This window comes from Haliaeetus albicilla, chromosome 1 (assembly GCF_947461875.1).
Source record: "Haliaeetus albicilla chromosome 1, bHalAlb1.1, whole genome shotgun sequence".
Lineage (NCBI taxonomy): Eukaryota > Metazoa > Chordata > Aves > Accipitriformes > Accipitridae > Haliaeetus > Haliaeetus albicilla.
Window position 1 is genome coordinate 36,568,977 of NC_091483.1, and position 19,608 is coordinate 36,588,584.

Sequence of the window (19,608 nt, forward strand, 5' to 3'; positions counted from 1 at the left end):
GTAGATGGAATTTTGATATCCATTTGGTAGTGATTTACACCAGTGTTTTCAAGGCTGCCAACAAGCAAATCCAGAAGGCAGGCAGCCAAAATTCCAGAAGAGACAACTGTCTTTTATTTTATAGCTTATGCGTTTTGAGCTTAATATGATTTTCCACTAACAAGTTCTGTACCTTCTCCAAAGTGCTAAAACTGGTGTGCAGCATTGCAAAGTAACACAGCCTCTTCGAGGCAAGCTAATATTAAACTCATGGTAAATTATAGAAGTTATACTGTTTACTTAGGGAAAAGAATGGTAAGGTTAAAAGAACTACACATGATTTATTGCACACACTGGTTTCAATGGTCACATTTTTAAGCTTGACTATATATGAAACAACAATATATCAGCTAAGTGTTCTTTCCCATCTGATACAGAGTGAGCAAATACATAAGAGACAAGGAAAAGATTGCTGTAACACTTAAAAGGAGCACAAAGCATGCATCGGTTATATCATGTGCTTGAAAAACAGGATGCAAATCATATGTAATCTTTCCAGAAAGGCAGCGAAAACAAGCTGCATTTGAAGGAGCAAAAAGGGCACAAACAGAAACAGGGTCTTCTCACTTTTCAAGCAGAACCATAGGAAGTGGGCACACATTAGCATGGTGAGGTCCAAATCTTGTGTTTAATATGATGACTGAATGATTTCTAATTATTTCTAATGCTAACAGTATTCCATTTGCAACAGCAATATTAGTGAAGAAAAAGCTACTTATCCATTAGCCTAGACTCTATACATAAAATGAGGCCCTAGCTACCACTTCATACCCATCAACATGAAAGATCAAACACAGTTTTCCTTTGTAAAGCATTTATTCTTCCACTGATCACCTATTGGAAAGATGACCCCTATCAGGACAGCATGTGTTCCTTGCTCCTCAGAGCAATAGCTGCCATTTCACCATTACTACCTGAAACTAAAATCAGATTAGCTAAGTTGTTGACTATATAGAAAAGGTAGTTCTGTGTGCCATGTGTGCTTCCTGAAACTATAACTGCACAGAACTGAACACCACAAAGAACACCTCTCATTCTATTAGAAATTTACAAGTTAAGACATAAAAGTCAAAACCAAACACACTGCAGATAGCATAATGTTAACAGGTGGAGAATAATATTAATTCTGAAATAATAGCCTTGAACTGATACTCCATGTTCAGATATGAACTGGGAATGACTCTTCTTCTTTCCCTTCCTCTTCCCGGCACAGGTTTTTGTCTGACTATAAAACTTATCATCCTGTCTCCTTTCTTAGTAACATTTGTCTATCCCGATGAATTCCTAAGCTACGCCTTGTTTCATTCTCCACGCCAGTACAAAGAACAAATGCCAGCTTAAAAGAAGCACTCTTGCATAGCTGCATGGATCCTGTTGCATGATAGTACCATGCAGGTGTAGCATTTGAAACAGAATTCTATTCAAAGACAGGTTACGAGCCCACTGGCTGCAAATCTTGACATGCGTAACCGAGGAAATGACAAAAGCCCCTGCACACATGATGCTGATCCCACAAGATCACTCAGTCTAACCACACCGTATGCTCTTCCTCCACCTGTTATGACCTGTACAATATATACCTCTGTACACATCCAACTTGTAACAGATTCCCAGGCACCAACTGAACCCTTCCCTATAGCCCAGTTTTAATACACGTGATGCAAAATACTTTTAAATATACACTGAAGAGAAACCAGAGTTACTCTGGATGTATTTTCTATGTATTTTATTGATCTGGTACAATATACAAGCATACACAGCAGTATAGGCATGTGTATGTGTCTGGATATACATACATACACAAAATGCCATATGTATGATACATACAACAAACAAGGCCAGATTATCTGGTCTTGCAGAGATATGCCCAGCACAGGACCAAAGACCAGGGTGGAGGCATACAGACCCTTCAGGACTGTAACACTGTCTGTTCCTACAGCTGCCTGAGGACCAGGAGAGCTTCTGTAACAGGACAGAAAGATAATAGGCATCCATTTTAGATCTAGTAATAGAGAAGATAGTTGCTTTTATCTTACCACTGGTTATTCTGTTTTCCAAGGGTGATCGTTATTATTCAGATAATCAGGACTCACAGGCTTTACACCAGGAGATAAACGAAAGGTGCACAGAACCTGCTAAGTGGGATTCCACAGCACAAAGTTAGCTAATAAAGCCTGGGGGGAGCCATGCTAGATGATGAAACTGCACCAGGCCCAACAGGTTGTTGGGACCCAGGGGCTGAGATGTGGGAAATCTGGGTAAACACTCAAGAAAGAGCTCAACAGGAATCCTTGCTTTATTCTTTGCCCACCCCCAATCCTGCCATACTTACACATCCCTCTAGTACCCTCTTCTAATACCACCACAGAAATGGTCAGTACCCACCAGCATGCTAATAAAGTTTTTCCACAGTAAAGAATTACTACCATTTATTTCATTCATTATTTATCTTCTCATATTTTACGAGAAAACCAGTAAAATCGGTCAAGTTGGTTATCAGGCACCTGGCTGTATGATTTACATAGGAAACCACAGTTGTTGGGAGCTGAAAGAGGAGAAGCCTCATGGCCTCACAGTGTATTTTGGGAGGAACAAGATGGATAATTACCAAGTTTGTGGCTATGTTGTATTTTAACTTTTTCAGCTCAGGAAAACAGAAGGAATATTGGTGATATAGCTCTGATAGGCATATTTTGCTTGTTAAACAATAGAAAAAACACATTTTAAGCCATATTTTTTACCATAAACTACTGTTAGTTGATAACCTAGACCTGAATTTCTTCCTCTGTTGAAAGTTCATGGCTTGGATCAATGAGATGTGTTCCTATCATTTTCCCATCAGACATTACTGGAGAAGCAGTAGGTGTCTGCATGGTAAGTAAAGAGAGAGAAGGAGAAAAACTGGGGGTCATAGTTGGTGGAGGGTATCCAAGATTACGGATAAGGGGAGAATGAGGGTATTTTTTAAATGTTTGCCCTGATATTATATTTGGCATTCGCGGTGGCACTGTCCTTATACCAGGCTGAGCTACTGATGTTATCAAGGGAGGAGGGAAAACAAGAGATTTCTTCTCCTCAGGGAAGCTATGAATGTGTACGTTTTCATCTTTCAGTTTTGCAATATCATTAAACACTGAGGCAAGAGGTTGAAATTTGGGTTCCCAGCTGAGCACATAATCCCAGTTATAACCACCTCCGAGATCCTCATCAGGGGTGCCAAGAGTTGCAAGTGAATCATACCCAGAGTCCTGCCTATCTGACATCAAGACATAGTCTCTTGTGAGGTCTGTCATTATGTCTTTCTCTTTTATTCCAATTTTCTTAATTGTTTGAGACAACATTTTATGTGCAAAGGCTGTGTCACAGGCTTCTTCTCTGCCTTCTTTAATGGCCTGCACGCTCTCCATGCTTTGCATGGTAGCCATGACATCCATTTCTCCAGACTGACAGGAGAGCTGATCAGACTCTCTTGGGATCCCTGAATCTGGCACCCGTGAGCCGTGCTCGCTCAGCACCGAGCCAGCGCTCCTTCTGCAAGGATGCTCATTGATCCTTTTGATTTCCTCGTCCTCTGCAGTTTCTCCTTCGGCAGAACCGTGGCCACTGGAGTCTGAATGCCTGCAGGGGACACCATCATTCTTCCCTTCTTCGATTCCTACTAGGCTCAGCCATTCTGCTATGGCACCCATGGGAAGCATACTGCTCTCAGTACTTTGGATTTTCTGGCAGTCCTTATCTTCGCTGGCTGAATTCACATCAGTAGCTGAGGAGGATACTACTTCTTTTTTCACACGAGCATTCATCAGATATTTCCACTTATGTCTTAGAATAAGTGCAGTAAGACTGACCGCAAGCAGTAGGAACACTATCAAGGAGACCGAAATGCTAATGGTCAGGCTGTACGCTGACACTATGGGATAACTCTCAGGAGAATTGGAAACATTTACCAAAACAGTGCATACTGTGAACTTTGACTCAATTTGGGGGCTATGAGCTCTTACCAACAATTCCAGGGTGTCATCATTCCTTTTGCTGCCATTTTTCTTTCTGTGAACAGCCTGAGTCAAATAAATATTACCACTGGTTTGATTCACAGAAAAGAATGGAGAGGTTTTTAGCAGGGAGTAACGAACAACTCCATCCAGTCCACCATCGCTGTCCAACGCTGTCACTCTGCCAAGCAACTGGCCTGCTTCGTTCCTCTCAGGGAGATTAAAGAAATACTGATCTTGTGTAAACACTGGGTCAAATTCATCTCTCCCCTCAATATCTACCTGAACTGTAACAGTAGCCAGTGAGTCACCTTTGTCTTTTGCTTGGATTATGAGACAGTACCTATTCTGACTTTCATAGTCAAACATTTGCTTTGTATGAATATCTCCTGTCAAAGGATCAATGAAGAACATGTTGTGGTCTCTAGGAGCTTCACGATGAGCCAAACATGAAGACTGGATGGAGTAGGTAAGGTGCCCATAGGAGCCTTTATCAAAATCCAGTGCATTGACAGCACACACAAAAGAAAAGGTAGGCAGATTTTCACTGACACTACAGCTCAGGCTGGGAAACAGAAACAGTGGGCTATAATCGTTGTCATCTAGGATGCTGACAAGAACAACAGAAAAAGCCACATTTTTTACATCAGCTCCTCCATCTGTGGCTTGGATGATCAAAGTGAATTTCATGGTGTCCTCGTAATCCAGCATTTTCATCAAATCCACTGATCCCGTTTTCCCATCCAAGCGAAAATGTCCCCTATCATTTCCAGAGATGATAGCATAAGTGATCTCTGCATTAGTGCCTGCATCGCAGTCATTTGCTGAAACTTCAGTGACGTGACTACCTACAGGGATGCTTTCCTTGAGATGAATATGGTACTCCGGGCTGCTAAATACTGGAGGATTATCATTAACATCCAGCACAGTTATTAGCACAGTAGCAGTTGAATTCAAGGAGGGCGTTCCATGATCAGAGGCAAGGAGGACCAAACGGTGAGAAGAAGCCGTTTCCCTGTCAAGAACGTTGTTCAAAACAAGACTGCCAACAAGTCTGTAGGATGTTTCTGACGCCTTGACACTTGCTTCCACGGAAAATAAATTCTCAGCATTGCCATCAATAATAGAGTATTCAACATATGTGTTTTCACGGGTCCAATCATAGTCAATGGCTGAAAACATGAGAACACTTTCTCCAGCTGAGGTATCCTCGTTCACACTGAGATTGTACAGAACCCTTGTGAACTGAGGGGCATAGTTATTTACATCTTCTATGTGCACCTCTACAGAGGTAACCGCACTCAGGGTGGGACGCCCACCATCTGTGGCTTCTATCAGGAGCCGAATAATGGAAATCTTTTCCAGCTGTGTCACTGGTCCGGTAGCGAACACTGAACCTGAAAATAAAACAGAATTAACAAAAGCCCACACTTCACACTCACTAAGGCAAGTAAATGTGATTCCAAAAGCTGACTCTAATCAGTCATATTTGAAAATTACTCAACTGTAACAGCTGCACACCCCAAAGTAACTCTCTCACATCCAGAGAGTAGTGGGTCAATGGCTCAATGTCTGAATGGAGATCAGTCACGAGTGGTGTGTCTCAGGGGTCTGTACTGGGACCAGCATCCTTTAATATCTTCATCAGTGACACAGACAGTGGGATCGAGTGCACCCTCAACGACTTTGCAGGCAACACTAAGCTGAGTGGTGCAGTTGACACACCTGAGGGACGGGATGCCATTCAGAGGGACCTGGACAAGCTCAAGAAGTGGGCCCATGTGAACCTCATGAGGTTCAACAGGGCCAAGTCCAAGGTCCTGCACCTGGGTCAGGGCAATCCCTGGTATCAATACAGGCTGGGGGATGAAGGGATTGAGAGCAGCCCTGTGGAGACAGACTTGGGGGTACTGGTGGATGAAAAGCTGGACATGAACTGACAATGTGTGCTCTCAGCCCAGAAAGCCAGCCATATCCTGGGCTGCATCAAAAGAAGCGTGACCAGCAGGTCAAGGGAGGCGATTCTGCCCCTCTGCTCTTGTGAGACCCCACCTGAGTACTGCGTTCAGCTCTGGGGCCCCCAAAATAAGAAGGACATGGACCTGTTGGAGCGAGTCCAGAGGAGGGCCACGAAGATGATCAGGGGGCTGGAGAACCTCTCCTATGCAGACAGGCTGAGAGAGTTGGGATTGTTCAGCCTGGAGAAGAGAAGGCTCTGGGGAGACCTTATTGCAGCCTTTCAATACTTAAAGGGAGCTTATAAGAAAGATGGGGACACACTTTTCAGTAAGGCCTGTTGCGATAGGACAAGGCGTAATGGTTTTAAACTAAAAGAGGGTAGATTCAGACTAGATATAAGGAAGAAATTTTTTACTATGGGGGGTGGCGAAACACTGGAACAGGTTGCCCGGAGAGGTGGTAGATGCCCCATTCCTGGAAACATTCAAGGTCAGGTTGGATGGGGCTCTGAGCAACCTGATCTAGTTGAAGATGTCCCTGCTCATTGCAGGGGGGTTGGACTAGATGACCTTTAAAGGTCCCTTCCAACCCAAACCATTCAATGACTATGTTCATAAGCCATCTACTTCTACTTCACTCTTCACAGTCTATAGCTAAGCACCACAGAGAGAATGACGTGTGACAATTTTCTGATCACAGTTGAAAACAGCCACTGGCCAAACATAAAGACAGGTTGGTGATTACAGAGTGACAAATGGGTAAAAAAGAAAACAGCTTTAACTGGGTGAGACATTCAGTGTTTATAGTTACCATCACCCAACAAACATTGCTTTCAAAAATTCATGTCATGTAAACATCTGGGAATAGCAAGTAAGTGTAAGAACTTGCTCACTGAACAATAGTTGCACATCATTTTTGCAGTATCTAGTAATGTCTGAAGCTGATATTCCCCAAAATCTCATGTACACATGCATACAAAGAGAGAGACACACAGTCTTCCACCTCCCAGAGTGTTACAACATTAGGCCAGAAAATTTAAACCAGTAAATCTCTTAACTATTGAAGAAAAGTATGTACTTTGGAGAGAGTGTTCTCAATTTAGAAAACTTCTAAATTCCATTTAGGATTATAGGATAATATAAGCTCTCTAAAGAAGCAATCTTAAAAACATACTGCCCAAGCTGTAGAGAAGCTCCATTATGATAGGTTCAACTTATACTGAAAAATACTAAGTACGAACTTAAATTGACTGAAATCTAATACGTGAGCTGAAACATTATAAATCAATGCAAAATGTACAGCAACTTTTCTATCAAATCACATCAGAGGAATAGCACCTATAGGATGTTGTGACTAGCTGCCTCTTGCATGGTTCAGGGACAAACTGAGAACTCCAGTCTTTGATGTGACCAGTTCTTCAGCGACAATGGCAGATTTAGCCAGAACATACGGTGGACTTTGGCCACCAAAGATTTCCAGAACTCAAGTGATTACTGGCAACAGGTGAGGAATTGCAGTAGGACTCTTCAATTTACACTGCAAAAGCTGAAATAATAAACTGTGCTTACAGACTCACCATTCTTGTGATCAATGGAAAATCCCTCAGAGGAAGAGAGGATTTTGTAGGAAATCATTCCATTATGCTCTGAATCCCTATCCACAGCAGAGACTGTCAGAACAGTGGCATCCACAGAAATTAGCTCTGGCAAGCTCACCTGACATATAAAGCAAAAGTACAGTTTTGATAGAGCTTAATAAAAGATTTTGAACATGAAAAATAAATTTTCCTTCATTTGATCTTACTAGAAAAAAACAAACACAGTTCCCAGCTTTGGAAAAAGTTTCACCTACCCATTTTCTTCTGGGACAAAACTATGAAGAATTGAGATATTGAAAACAATGTATACAATACAGCCAAAATTTATAGTAAACTTTAAACAGTAGTAAAATACATCTAGTTCTAGTTCATTTTGACAATAAGTTCAGAGAATCGCTGAATCTCTTTTTGCAATAGTACACTAACGGAAGGAATACCTACAATGGACTGCAACTAAAATTGGCTTTTCTCCCTGCTTTCAGAAACACCTTGATTTTCATACATGGAATATAGTCTGCAGTCCCCATGTGGAGTATATGATTGACCATTAAAAAAACCCAACATATGTACCCTGAAAATTCCAGCACCAGAGCACTTAATCATCAGTGGATTATTCCTAGAATTTAGTTTTTCAAAATACTCCCTTTTTTCTTCATATAATCTATGAAACCAAGAAAGCCCTTCTCCTTCTTAAGAGCTTCCATTATTTGATGTCCAGATACAGTACTTTTGTGACCAAAGTTTCCTTCCACCTTATAAATCAAATTTCAAATGAACAGTATGATACAGCAGCTGCTTTTGTTATAACTTCAAGTGTTAGTTTAAATCATTTTAACAGAGTGATTATATTTATATAATAGATATATATATATGTATGAAACTAGATATGAAAAGTATAAATATGAAAACACTTGAAAGGGCAATAAAAGGGTAAAAATTACAGGATGATGAATAGGGAATTATACATATCATCGCCCAAAAAGAAGCAGTCTATCTTACTGTCCAAGCAATACACCAAAACATCAGGATTGTGGAGAGAAAAGCTCAGCTGTTTACATTAGTATAGTCAATAGAGCTACACTGTTTTGCATCAGTTAATAACACTGCCTGTAATGTCTGCTCCAATCTACAAAAAAATTCCTAGCCCTTGCACAAGCAAGTACTTGCCTAAACTATTCTCTGAAATCAGACACATATGAGGGTTGAGGAAAACTTAAGGCAAGGTCTAAAAATCACTTGAGCATTAATAGTGCCTTTTTTTTTTTCTCCAGAATTCCGACTTACGAGTTTGAGTGGGCAGTTTACACAAATCCTGACAACTCAGGCACCTGAAAGTTTCACAGGTGCCTACAGTCTGTCCCATAGTTATCTAAGTGACTAAACTGTGGTGCCTGCACATGCTCAGGTGCTGCAATTTCTTTACTAAACCAAATGTTTAGACTTATTTTTTGACTAAATCTGTCTGAGATTTATAAATGAAGCATTATTAAATCCAAGTCTTCTGTGGCGCCTCGTACTTTTGGCTCTGAGCACATCCACCACACACAAAAAAAGTGCCAAGTCAAGCAAACAGCTCAGTTCACAGGATGGCAGAATTGGTGAGGCTGGAGAGCATCTCCACAGTGCATCTTGTCCAACCCTTGCCCAGGGGAGGGTCCCCTGGCGCAGGGTACCCATAACTGTATATAGTTGAGTTTTTAGTATCTCCAGGGATGGAGACTCCACAACCTCTCTGAGCAACCTGTGCCAGTACTCAGTCACTGTTAGAATTTAAAAAGAAAAATTTTTTCCTGATGTTTAAACAGAATGTCCTGTATTTCAGTTTGTGCCCACTGCCTCTTGCCCTGTCACTGGACACCACAGAGGAGTCTGGCTCTGTCTTCTTTACTCCCCCCACTAGTATTTACACACATCGGTAAGACCCACCCTGAGCCTTCTCTTTCCCAGGCTGAACGATCCATGCTCTAGGGTCTCTCGGGCCTCAGCCCAAGCCACACAGCCTAGCCCCACACAAACAAGTGCTAAGGAAACAACTCCTCTGGCAGCCTCACCTTTCCTGTGGCAGCCTTACTGCAGCCTAACTTCACCCAGAGCTCCACGCTTTGTCTCTCTCCCATCCCTAACCCTAACTCCAAGCCATTACATGTGCTGAGCCTTAGTCCAAGCCCCGCAACCTTAGGGCAGATGAAGTCAGGGCAAAACCCTTTTAGCAGCCTACCCTTTAGAGCCTTGTATGGTACCATGCTCACTTCGGCAGCACATACACTAAAATTGGAGTGATACAGAGAAGCTTAGCACGGCCCCTGCCCAAGGATGACACACAAAATTGTAAAGCATTCCGTATTTTTTTAGGGATCCAGGGGTGCTGGTCGACAGCAGGCTCAATATGAGCCAGCAGTGTGCCCTGGCAGCCAAGAGGGGAAATCCCATCCTGGGGTGCATCAAACACAGGATAACCAGTCAGTCAAGAGAAATTATTATCCCGCTGTACTTTAGCTTTGGTGCTGCCTCACCTTGAGTACTGTGTGCAGTTCTAGGCCCCACAATTTAAGAAGGATATGAAGGGAATGTGTCCAGAGCGGGCAACAAAGCTGGTGAAAGGGCTGGAGGGAATGTCCTGTGAGGAGCAGCTGAGGGCTTTGGGCTTGTCTAGTTTGGAGAAAAGGAGGCTGAGGGGTGACCTTATTGCTCTCTACAGCTTCCTGAGGAGGGGATGTGGAGAGGAAGGTGCTGATCTCTTCTCCCTGGTATCCAGTGACAGGACATGTGGGAATGGTTCACAGCTGTGCCAGGGGAGGTTTAGACTGGACATTAGGAAGCATTTCTTTACTGAGAGGGTGGTCAAACACTGGAACAGGCTTCCTAGAGAGGTGTTTGAGGTCCCAAGCCTGTCAGTGTTCAAGAGGCATTTGGACAATGCCCTTAATAACATGCTTTAACTTTTGGGCAGCCCTGAGTTAGTCAGGACTGGATGATCGTTGTAGGTCCCTTCCAACTGAAATAGTCTGTTCTATTCCATTTTATATATGTTTCAATTCATTTAATCATCTTAGTGGCTCATAGTTGTCCATAGTTGCTAAAACAGCTTTGTTTCAAAACACTGTTGGACAACTTGACTTCTACAATATTCTAGCAGTTCAAATCCTTGTCCAGAAGTCCAAAAGCTGAGCTCTGTACCCTCCTCAGTCTAGTAGGGGATGTTGAAGACGTCAAAACTCATATCCCTCACTCCCTAGATCAGTGCCATTGCTATAAGGCTGGGTTACACATTACAAACTGTATGTACATGACCTACCACAGGGGCATTTGCTACACCTCTGTGGAGCTGTGTAACTGAAAATGCATGCCACAGTAACAGGGCCAGAATAAATGTACAAACTTGTTCACCATTCTCTCAGAAGAACAAGTTCTGAACACTAGACCCTGCTCCCCAGACTGGTTTGGATTATATCCAGTAACTCCTAGTGATGCATGCATGGTGTATGGAGTACAGCTAGCATTCACACCACTTTCCTTCTGAAGTCAGAAACAACAAACATGAAAACTTAACAGTTCCATCAGTCCTTTTAGCAGAATTCCTAGGAAGGGTCTGGGGTTTCCCAGAAGAGCTCTTCTCTGTTTCTGCTCAGTAAAAGTTTGCAGAGACCTTCCCTCTCAGTGCTTAAATGCATTTTTAAGACAAATAAAACAAGCACTCCTACTACTTATCATCATATACAGAAAGATATCCTATGTTCATTCTCCATTTGCCACGTTCCCACCTGATACAAATCCTGAGTAAACACTGGTGGGTTATCATTGACGTCCAAAACAAGGATGGTGAGTTCTGCTTCTGTTTGATGTACAGAATCCGAAACTACGATTCTCAGCTTATACACAGCAGTTTCTTCAAAATCTAATGGTTCCATCACTGTGACTACACCGGTGTGTTGATCAATGGCAAATTTCATTCCGGGACTATTACCATAAATAAAACCAAACTGAAGTGCTGGCCTGGAGTCCTCATCACTTGCTGACACCTGAGTCACCATAAAACCAGGCAGGGCATCTGAAACAGTAATTTTCAGAATAAGTCATAGCTAAAAGATGATGTTATACTTTCTGAAGATTTTGCCAATCTTGTAATATTGGATTTTAGATATATGTAAACTTTCTGTATTAGCTTTTGGTGTATTTTGACTTTGTGTTTTAGAATAAGAGCAATATCCCAAAATACTATGGAAACAGTAGTGGATTTCTTCAAATGCATCTTGCTTTTATTTTAGTATTAGTATATTATAAATTTTAATTCAGGTTTTCTTTAGACTTTCCCAGATCCAGTGTAGCCATAACTGTTTCTTCACCAGCAACAGGAACTTCCATGGTTTTCCACAAGCATTTAGGTGACATGAATTTATTGAACAGTGTAACAAACTTTGACAAGAATATTTAACTGAGGCATCAGAGTTCCCTAGTCCGTGTAGAACCAGCGAAGGCAATTCTGAAGCTTTTCCAAAGGAGGAGAAGGCCACTAGGGAGAAACGAGACCTCCAGCCAGACCTACATGGCACAAAAATCTTCAGAGCTCAAGGTATAGTCCTATGAGAGTGAGAAACTGGACACAGACAGTTTTTGTCATGTGCCAGATTGACAGTACCAGGGATTGCAAACTGAACGTATTAGTGATCACCTAATAAAGCCTGGAGCTAACAGAAATTAAACCATTTCCCATTTGCATGCCTGGGGCATTAAGCCTCAAAAATGCTGTGCCATGTCCTAAAGCAAGTGTTCTTAAATGGAATACAAAAACCTAAATAAGTAGCCAGTTGTTTACAGCTGCTGTGCATCCATGACTCCCGTACTTGTCATTACCAGTGGGAGCTAAGTTTAGGAAAGGCTAAAAAATTTCAATAGAAAGACAGCCTTGATATCTTTTGTTAACAGGAGTACTGGAATTTCAGCACCTAAATCTTTACAAATTTTCTGCTGTGTAACTTAATGCATCACATGTGTGATGCCTGTATTTGAAAATGCTGGGCTTAAGACTCAAGGTCTGCAAATGTCACACAACATACCAATTGTATGATGGGATGAGAACTCAGGAGGTCCTGGGTCCTCCTCTTCATGATCATCAACTGGATCAAAATATAGAGCATTTTAAAGCTTCATTCATATTTACAGAAATTATTTCTTTCATCACAATGAAATTCAAAATGTCTCATTTCTAGCAATGCTGGTTATAACACCAAGTATTTTTACTGGAGAAAAGCAGAATATGACACTGAAGTCCAAAATGAGCAGATTACAGATGTATTTCTGCAGTTTGTTTTCCTCTTTCTGAATTGCCTATGGTTTTGTTCCAAACCATTCTTAACCACAATGTCTAAAGATTAAGAATAATGCCTCTGAGAACAAAAGCAGATCACACTTTACTTCGATATTTCAGTATTATCCTTTTTACTACAGTTTCTTGGTTACACAAATCACCAAAAGCACTATTGTTGTCTGACAAATCCTAGTCTTAACAAAACTTAGCTGTACTATCACACTTACCTTCTGGGACCTCCACTTCACCTGGTGGTTGGACAACTGGAGCATTGTCATTAACATCTAACACTTGTATCCTCACAATACTTGTAGCAGAAAGTCTGGGGTTTCCTTTATCAGCAGCTTGTACAACCAACCTACAATTAAAGGAAGCAGTAATTGTCACTATTGGTCAGAAATCACCGAATTATCCACTAATGTTATAAGCAGGGGAAAAATTACAAACAAAAAGATTAGCCCTTTCTGCTCCTCATTGCAACTCTTGAATTCCACCTTTCTTTTTCTAAGGTTGACTGTCTGGAGTTTTATTTTTTGTGTCTTGCAGGAAAAATGTCCAGGAGATTCTAGGTGGCAAAACCATAACAAAATCATACAAAGAAAAGGAAGTATTCATCTGTATTCATTTCACCCGATTTCATAACAAATGTAGGTGGTTAAACAAGCTAGCAAGACTCTTTCAAATAAGACACATTTCTCCAGTTGGTAATTCAGAGCAGGAACTAAAACTTAAGTGCTAAATTGTCCTTTGGAGGAACCTGACTCTCCTCATTGTTTATAAAGGGACAACAGGAATGTTAAAATTGAATAATATAAAAACATCCAAAGTAATATTCAGCCAAAATATCTGCAGAGATATAGAATAGCCCCCTATTATACTATAAATGTAAGTGATAAAGTGAAAAACCTGAATACATGCACCATTTGACAATGGCAAAGTTCCCAGTGATTTTAGTGGGACCAGAATCTCACTGTCAGATTAAGAGAGTTTGCCTGTATGCTTCCATTTTACACCTGCATGAGGTTGGGAAGTAGATTCTGTTAACGATCTTTTGATTTCCACAAACAATGTAGCAAAGAAAATGGTAAGTAACAACCTGATAAACATGGATACAAGGACATTTACTCTCTGCGGGAACTAGCTTCTGAGCAATACAGAGCAAATGTTGATTGTAAGCAAAGATTATTTGGAAGACTTCACCATTCCCTAGTATTAAAAATTATCCAGAAGGGAATTCAAAATTAAATCTAACTCAACAGGTGCTCTAAAAAAAAAGGAACATACCAGAAAAAGAAAACATCAAGCTATGTGAAAGGATATACACGTCACAGCCTGGCATCTCAATTAAACGTTCTGTGCACTAACAACTGCATGTTGCATCATATTTTCTGGGTCTCTCTGCAGATCTTCTGAATGCTTTATTTCCCCCCCTTTCTTCTAAGTCACAGATTCTGTTTAAAGTGTCAAATAGATATTACTTCTTGAACGTTCACATGACAATATGGAATACCAAGGCTGTAACTCAAGCTGTGGATTGCAGCACTTCCATTCCTGACCAACACCAGCTCTGCTCTGGGTGTTCTTGTGGTTTCTGATGCCGACAGAACACATAACTTGAATTGCAGGCTAGTATTCAATCTGTGACCATGTATAATTCCATATAGAAAGAGTATTTTTTCTAGAATGAATATTGGTAAGGTATACATATGGAAATATTTTACTAAAAATAATCACTTTCTAAGGTTTCAGGAAAAAACTCTCATAAAAACATCTCAGCCAAAGCATTAAAATTAAGGTTCTGTCAACACTTTCATTGTAACTCCTATTATAAGGGACTTAGAACTTCTGGGGATGAAAACGTTCAATTTAGATAAAATAAACAACTCCTTGCAAATTTGAAAGAACCAATGGTAACATTTTGAAATTAAACAGGAAAACAGTTTTGAAAGCTTCTTTTGCTATTCACATTTCACCTAACAATGTACAGATTAATAATATTAATAAAGAGAAGGAATATGAAGTTTCAGATTCCTCAAACAAACTGTCAATTTAAAAGGCTAGAATTCCTACATAAGTACTGAAATAAATCAGGCTCCCAGTTAAAGACAGTTATGAGAATTATTATGTTTACATGTTCAATACTTCATCAACAGTAAACATCCTTCCTTTGAAGGATTTATTCCAGGTATTCTTTTAAAGTATTAGTTACCAACAAAATGTATTATGCTATTTAAATGACTAAAAATCAGAACTGATGTTTTTGATTCAGTGAAAAACTGAAAAAATAAACTCCAAATGAAGTGTTCTGTATATTAGGTGAAAACAAAGTATTTTAGGACACTGTTATCAGATCACACTGATATTTAAAAAAGAAAGAAATCATATTCTGTTGAACCTTTTGATGTGGTTTTCTAAAAGTTATTCTGGTTCATCAGAATTCTGATTGGATGTTTAAAACTTTGAGGCCCCAGAGGATAGGAAAACTTGCAAATATTTTAACTGATGCCACAACCATATGGGAAAAAAAGAAGTAACTTCTACTGACACATACACAGAAATCTACTCTTTGTAGAGATTGCAGTATGTAAAAAGGGTGTATTAATGAATCTGCTACTCGTATTTTCTCTTCAAGGCATGATTTATTTGCTTTCTAATTCCAATTATGGCATGACCTGTAAAGAAAAATTGTCATGTCCACTCGATCATATTTACTCACAGTTTCTTGGAAAGCAGGAAAAAACTATTTAGTACAAGACAGCTTATAGATGGAAACAGCTTACAGAAGCATCTTTATCAAATTATGGAGAAGGAAATTTGAACTATATTCTATTTAAAGAACAGAACATGTCCCTATTTCTTGGATTTGGTTTGAGTGCTTTCTCTGTGTCTTTACTTATTTATAAACAAAGGTTCCGGAGAGGGAGTGGCTGTACAGTTCTTAATAAACTAAAGTCCAGGAACTGTCATCATTCTTATAGTGAATCATCACACTCGTTTATATCAGTAAGTGTTGCCATTTATTAAACAAGACTATATATCTTCCCCTAAATTTGAGAAGTACGCAAGAATCCATGGTACAAATAGGCAGCTTTAGTGCTGTTCTCAATGCTGTCTGGCTTGCACCCAGGCTCTGTGGGTAATGGATATCAACAGAAAACTACAAAATATGTAACACAAGCAATCTCAAGTTAAAGTGGACAAAAAGAAGAATACATTTTTACAAGAACCTTGCATACAAACCTGTAAGATGAAGTGTTTTCATGATCTAGGACTGTATTAGTTGCTAAAATCCCCCATGCTGAATCAATTAGAAATGTTGCATTTTCATTACCAGATAAAATTGAGTATTCAGTATCCCCATTCAGCCCACTGTCAAGGTCAGTTGCAAATACCTGTTTGGGAGCAAAACTGAGGCTTAATTCAAAAGGGCAGAATGCATTTTCGGAAAGAAGAACCTCATGCTACAGTCTCTATTTCTGGTTACTTTCCTTTTGACTGCACAGATTAAGCAAATAATCATATTGGTCTCCAACATGAGTGTCATGTGAGGTCACAAAATCTGCTCATGAATTGCAATAGGATGCACATGAATTCTTTCCCTGAGTAAATCGAAATTCAGCTACATAAAGGGCTAGGGCTGAATGTAACCATTTTACACTGCTTATATTACTATAAGGTTGCTGTTAGAATGCTGTCTCTGTTTAGTGCATAAAAATGGGGCCTGGGACTGGCCCTTAAAGTAGTACTGCTATACAAACAGACAAAGGATAAAACAATTAAATTATTAAGTTTTCAGAGGTTTCATGGAATAGTTCATTAATTACTTTACAAAATACAAACCAGAAAATGTAAAAAGGGCAGAGGCAAGCTATAAACCCAACAAAATAAATAACATTAAACAGCAGTGAACAGGTCTCTCAAAGACTCCTCTGACTCTTCAAAGAGTGGTCTTTGTATTTTTCTGGTTGCTGAACAAGCATTATTACGAGTACGGGATCCAAACCATAGCAGAGGCAACCAGTCAGACTGAATAAAGGAAACATAACAGAATGTATTCTGTCATAAAATTTCAACTACACATCTGGGTTGACTGCCTTTTGATTTTTCTCCATTCCTGGACATATGTTTCTGTAAATACAATGTCCATCAGTTTCTAATCACTTTGCCCTGGAGGCGTTTGTAGCTTTCCATTTATTTATTCTCTAGAGGAGGAATATCTTTAGTACCTAACATGACCCTCACTGTGACCTGACTTGCAATGCAAGAACATACACTGAGGAAATTATGCGTTCTTCTAGTCCAACTGATGTCTTCTTTTGCACTAACACGGCCAGCTGGAAACACTTTCAGAGAATGGATCCATTCAGAGGAAGAAGTGTTTGCACATTTAAATTGAGACAAGCTGCTCTTTAGGCATCAGATTTTAAATTGAACACTTGGGTTTGACTCTACTAGTTTGATGATTTGAAAGTATTCTTTTTATTGCTATAGCCCTTTCAGTAGATGCATTAATGCAAGACCCAACCTACATTGTAACCAGAACCACAGCTTTGAATGGTGTTTTTCAACTACTTGAAGAGAGAAACAAAATTAAAAGAATTTAAAGTCCAGCTGCACAACTATTAAGAAGATAAATAATTCTCTTTCAACTTATATTTCCAACTTACCTGTATGATGTCTGTTATAGGACTTTGGCCTTCCCATACTGATGCTTTGTAGTAGCTTTGCTCAAATTTAGGTACGTTGTCATTCACATCTTGTATCAAAACTGTGACTCCACAGAGCGCTGAATTCAAGCTATTTTCAGCCAAAACTGAAAGATGTATTTTATTCTTAACTTCATAATCAAGAAACTTTGGCTCTTTTACTGTGATTGCACCTGGTTTATTAAAATAAAAAAAAAAAAAAATCGAGATGTGACATATGTCTTCAGGAAAAAACATCCACAAATGCAGTTACAAAGTCCCTAATGTATATGGTCTCCTTCACTGAATACATGAAAGAATAGCAGCAAGCTCCCCGCCGTGTCCTTCCTCTACCTAACATCACCCCCCACATGCTAGTTACTGTACAAATCTTGGACAGCTAGGTTTTTACTGATCAACCACCATGTTGGCAATTTCCTAAAGCAAAGCCAATTTACTTGTAGAGGGATAGAGAGGAAGAAAGTGGCTGCGTGACGTGTGCTCCTTGACACGTGACAGTAAGCCAGCTGTGTCTGAAAGACTCTTGGCCCTCATCTGAAAGTGGCTACATCTAGCCCTCCATCTATATCCAAATCGGGCAATAGCTGCATCAATTTCTGTATCTGACTGACATACAGGTAAAACATTGACTCCTCCTGATGCAGTAAGCCCCACCGCCCCAACTGTTATTCTATCAAAAATAATCAGTGAAAATTATTGAGAACACCAAGCACAACTAGACACCTCCACATTCAACCCGAAATGTCCTTGGAAATCCGTAGCATTGTTTTGATGTTCTAGGTAATATAGTAATATACCCAAAATTCTTCACTACATCTAAACACCAAACATAGTTAATTTTTATGTTAATTTCATCAGAATTCAAGCTGAGTTTTGCATGGATTTTTCAGTAATAATGCCATGAATATCTATGTCCCAAACCTGTGATAGCATAAGAACCCATCTGCTGTGGCTCTCCAAGCTAGTGCTTTTTAGTTTTTATTTTCTAAGATAAGCAGCAATGATTGGCTATTGTTTATGGATCTGTCCAGTGTTCAATAATTACATCTTGAACATAAAGATTTCAAAGCTGGCAGGTGGTCTCTCTTCAGCACAACACTTAAAAATGATCACATTCTGTATACAGAAAAAGCAAAATAGACAGTGGCAGAAGGAATACACTTCAAGACGACAGAGTAACTGTAAGACTCTAGTGGAGTGTGGTGCAAATAATCAAGTTTGAGGTACACCACCTAGAAGGAACAAGTGAAAGAACCAGAGTTGCTCATTCTAGTGAAGTGCACATTAAGAAGAAACAGGGTAACAGTCTTCAAATATGTGAAGAATGGAGGTTTTGCCTTTGTCTTATGTCTGTTGTTATTAGTTGAAGTAGTAATAAGTTTAAATCATTTCAACAAACATTCAGATAAATATGAATAAAAACTTTCCAACTGCCAAGACTTGTACTGACTATTGAGAGGCTTTGCAAAATCACTATCACTGGAGGTTTTTAAGAACACAACAAAGTTCTGTCAGATTTCAGCACAATTGATTCCCCTTCTGCATCAGAGGACAGACTAGTTCATGTCTTTGGGTCACTTCCTACTATACTTCATATGATTCTACAATATAATAAACCCCCCTAGAATGGGAGAAAGTCTTCTCCAAAGTGGGGTTGATTAACATCAGTGCTTGAAAATAGAAGTAGACCAGACCTTTGGCAGTTTAGAATACCTAAGATAGAAAGGGCATCAATAAAGCTCAAAATACTTCTGCTGTAGAAACAATGGGTAGAGTTACTGGTGTCAAAATTAAAGCTGAGGTAAGAACTGTTCTTAAAAAGAAGTCCTGGAAGGCTGCACTTCACTTAATGCTTTCTGAGAAACAGAAGAAAGGTTTCAGAAGAAAGGAAACAGAAGAAACCACAATGGCTCAAATATCTCAAATGAAGACTTGTGACATCCACTGCTATAGAAATTCCACTACTGTTTGTGAAGGGAGTGCTTACAAGACCCTTAAAAACATCATGTA

General features: G+C 39.8%; 1 protein-coding gene and 1 non-coding gene across 2 annotated transcripts in view; one reads left to right on the plus strand and one right to left on the minus strand.

The window, feature by feature from the left end:
• Positions 1-300: 300 nt before the first annotated feature.
• The window catches only part of DCHS2 (dachsous cadherin-related 2), a 132,733-nt gene continuing 113,425 nt past the window's right edge, over positions 301-19,608 (minus strand). Inside the window, exons 15-20 of the mRNA XM_069785664.1 lie at positions 17,560-17,771; positions 16,133-16,284; positions 13,120-13,250; positions 11,349-11,635; positions 7,567-7,705; positions 301-5,428 (exon numbers count right to left, since the gene is read on the minus strand). Of these exons, the coding sequence (XP_069641765.1) occupies positions 2,805-5,428; positions 7,567-7,705; positions 11,349-11,635; positions 13,120-13,250; positions 16,133-16,284; positions 17,560-17,771 (3,545 nt within the window). The 3' untranslated portion in view covers positions 301-2,804. The remainder of the gene's footprint in view (positions 5,429-7,566; positions 7,706-11,348; positions 11,636-13,119; positions 13,251-16,132; positions 16,285-17,559; positions 17,772-19,608) is intronic.
• Positions 9,829-9,935, plus strand: LOC138688084 (U6 spliceosomal RNA). The gene has a single exon (XR_011327152.1). It is a non-coding gene; the product is annotated as a U6 spliceosomal RNA (small nuclear RNA).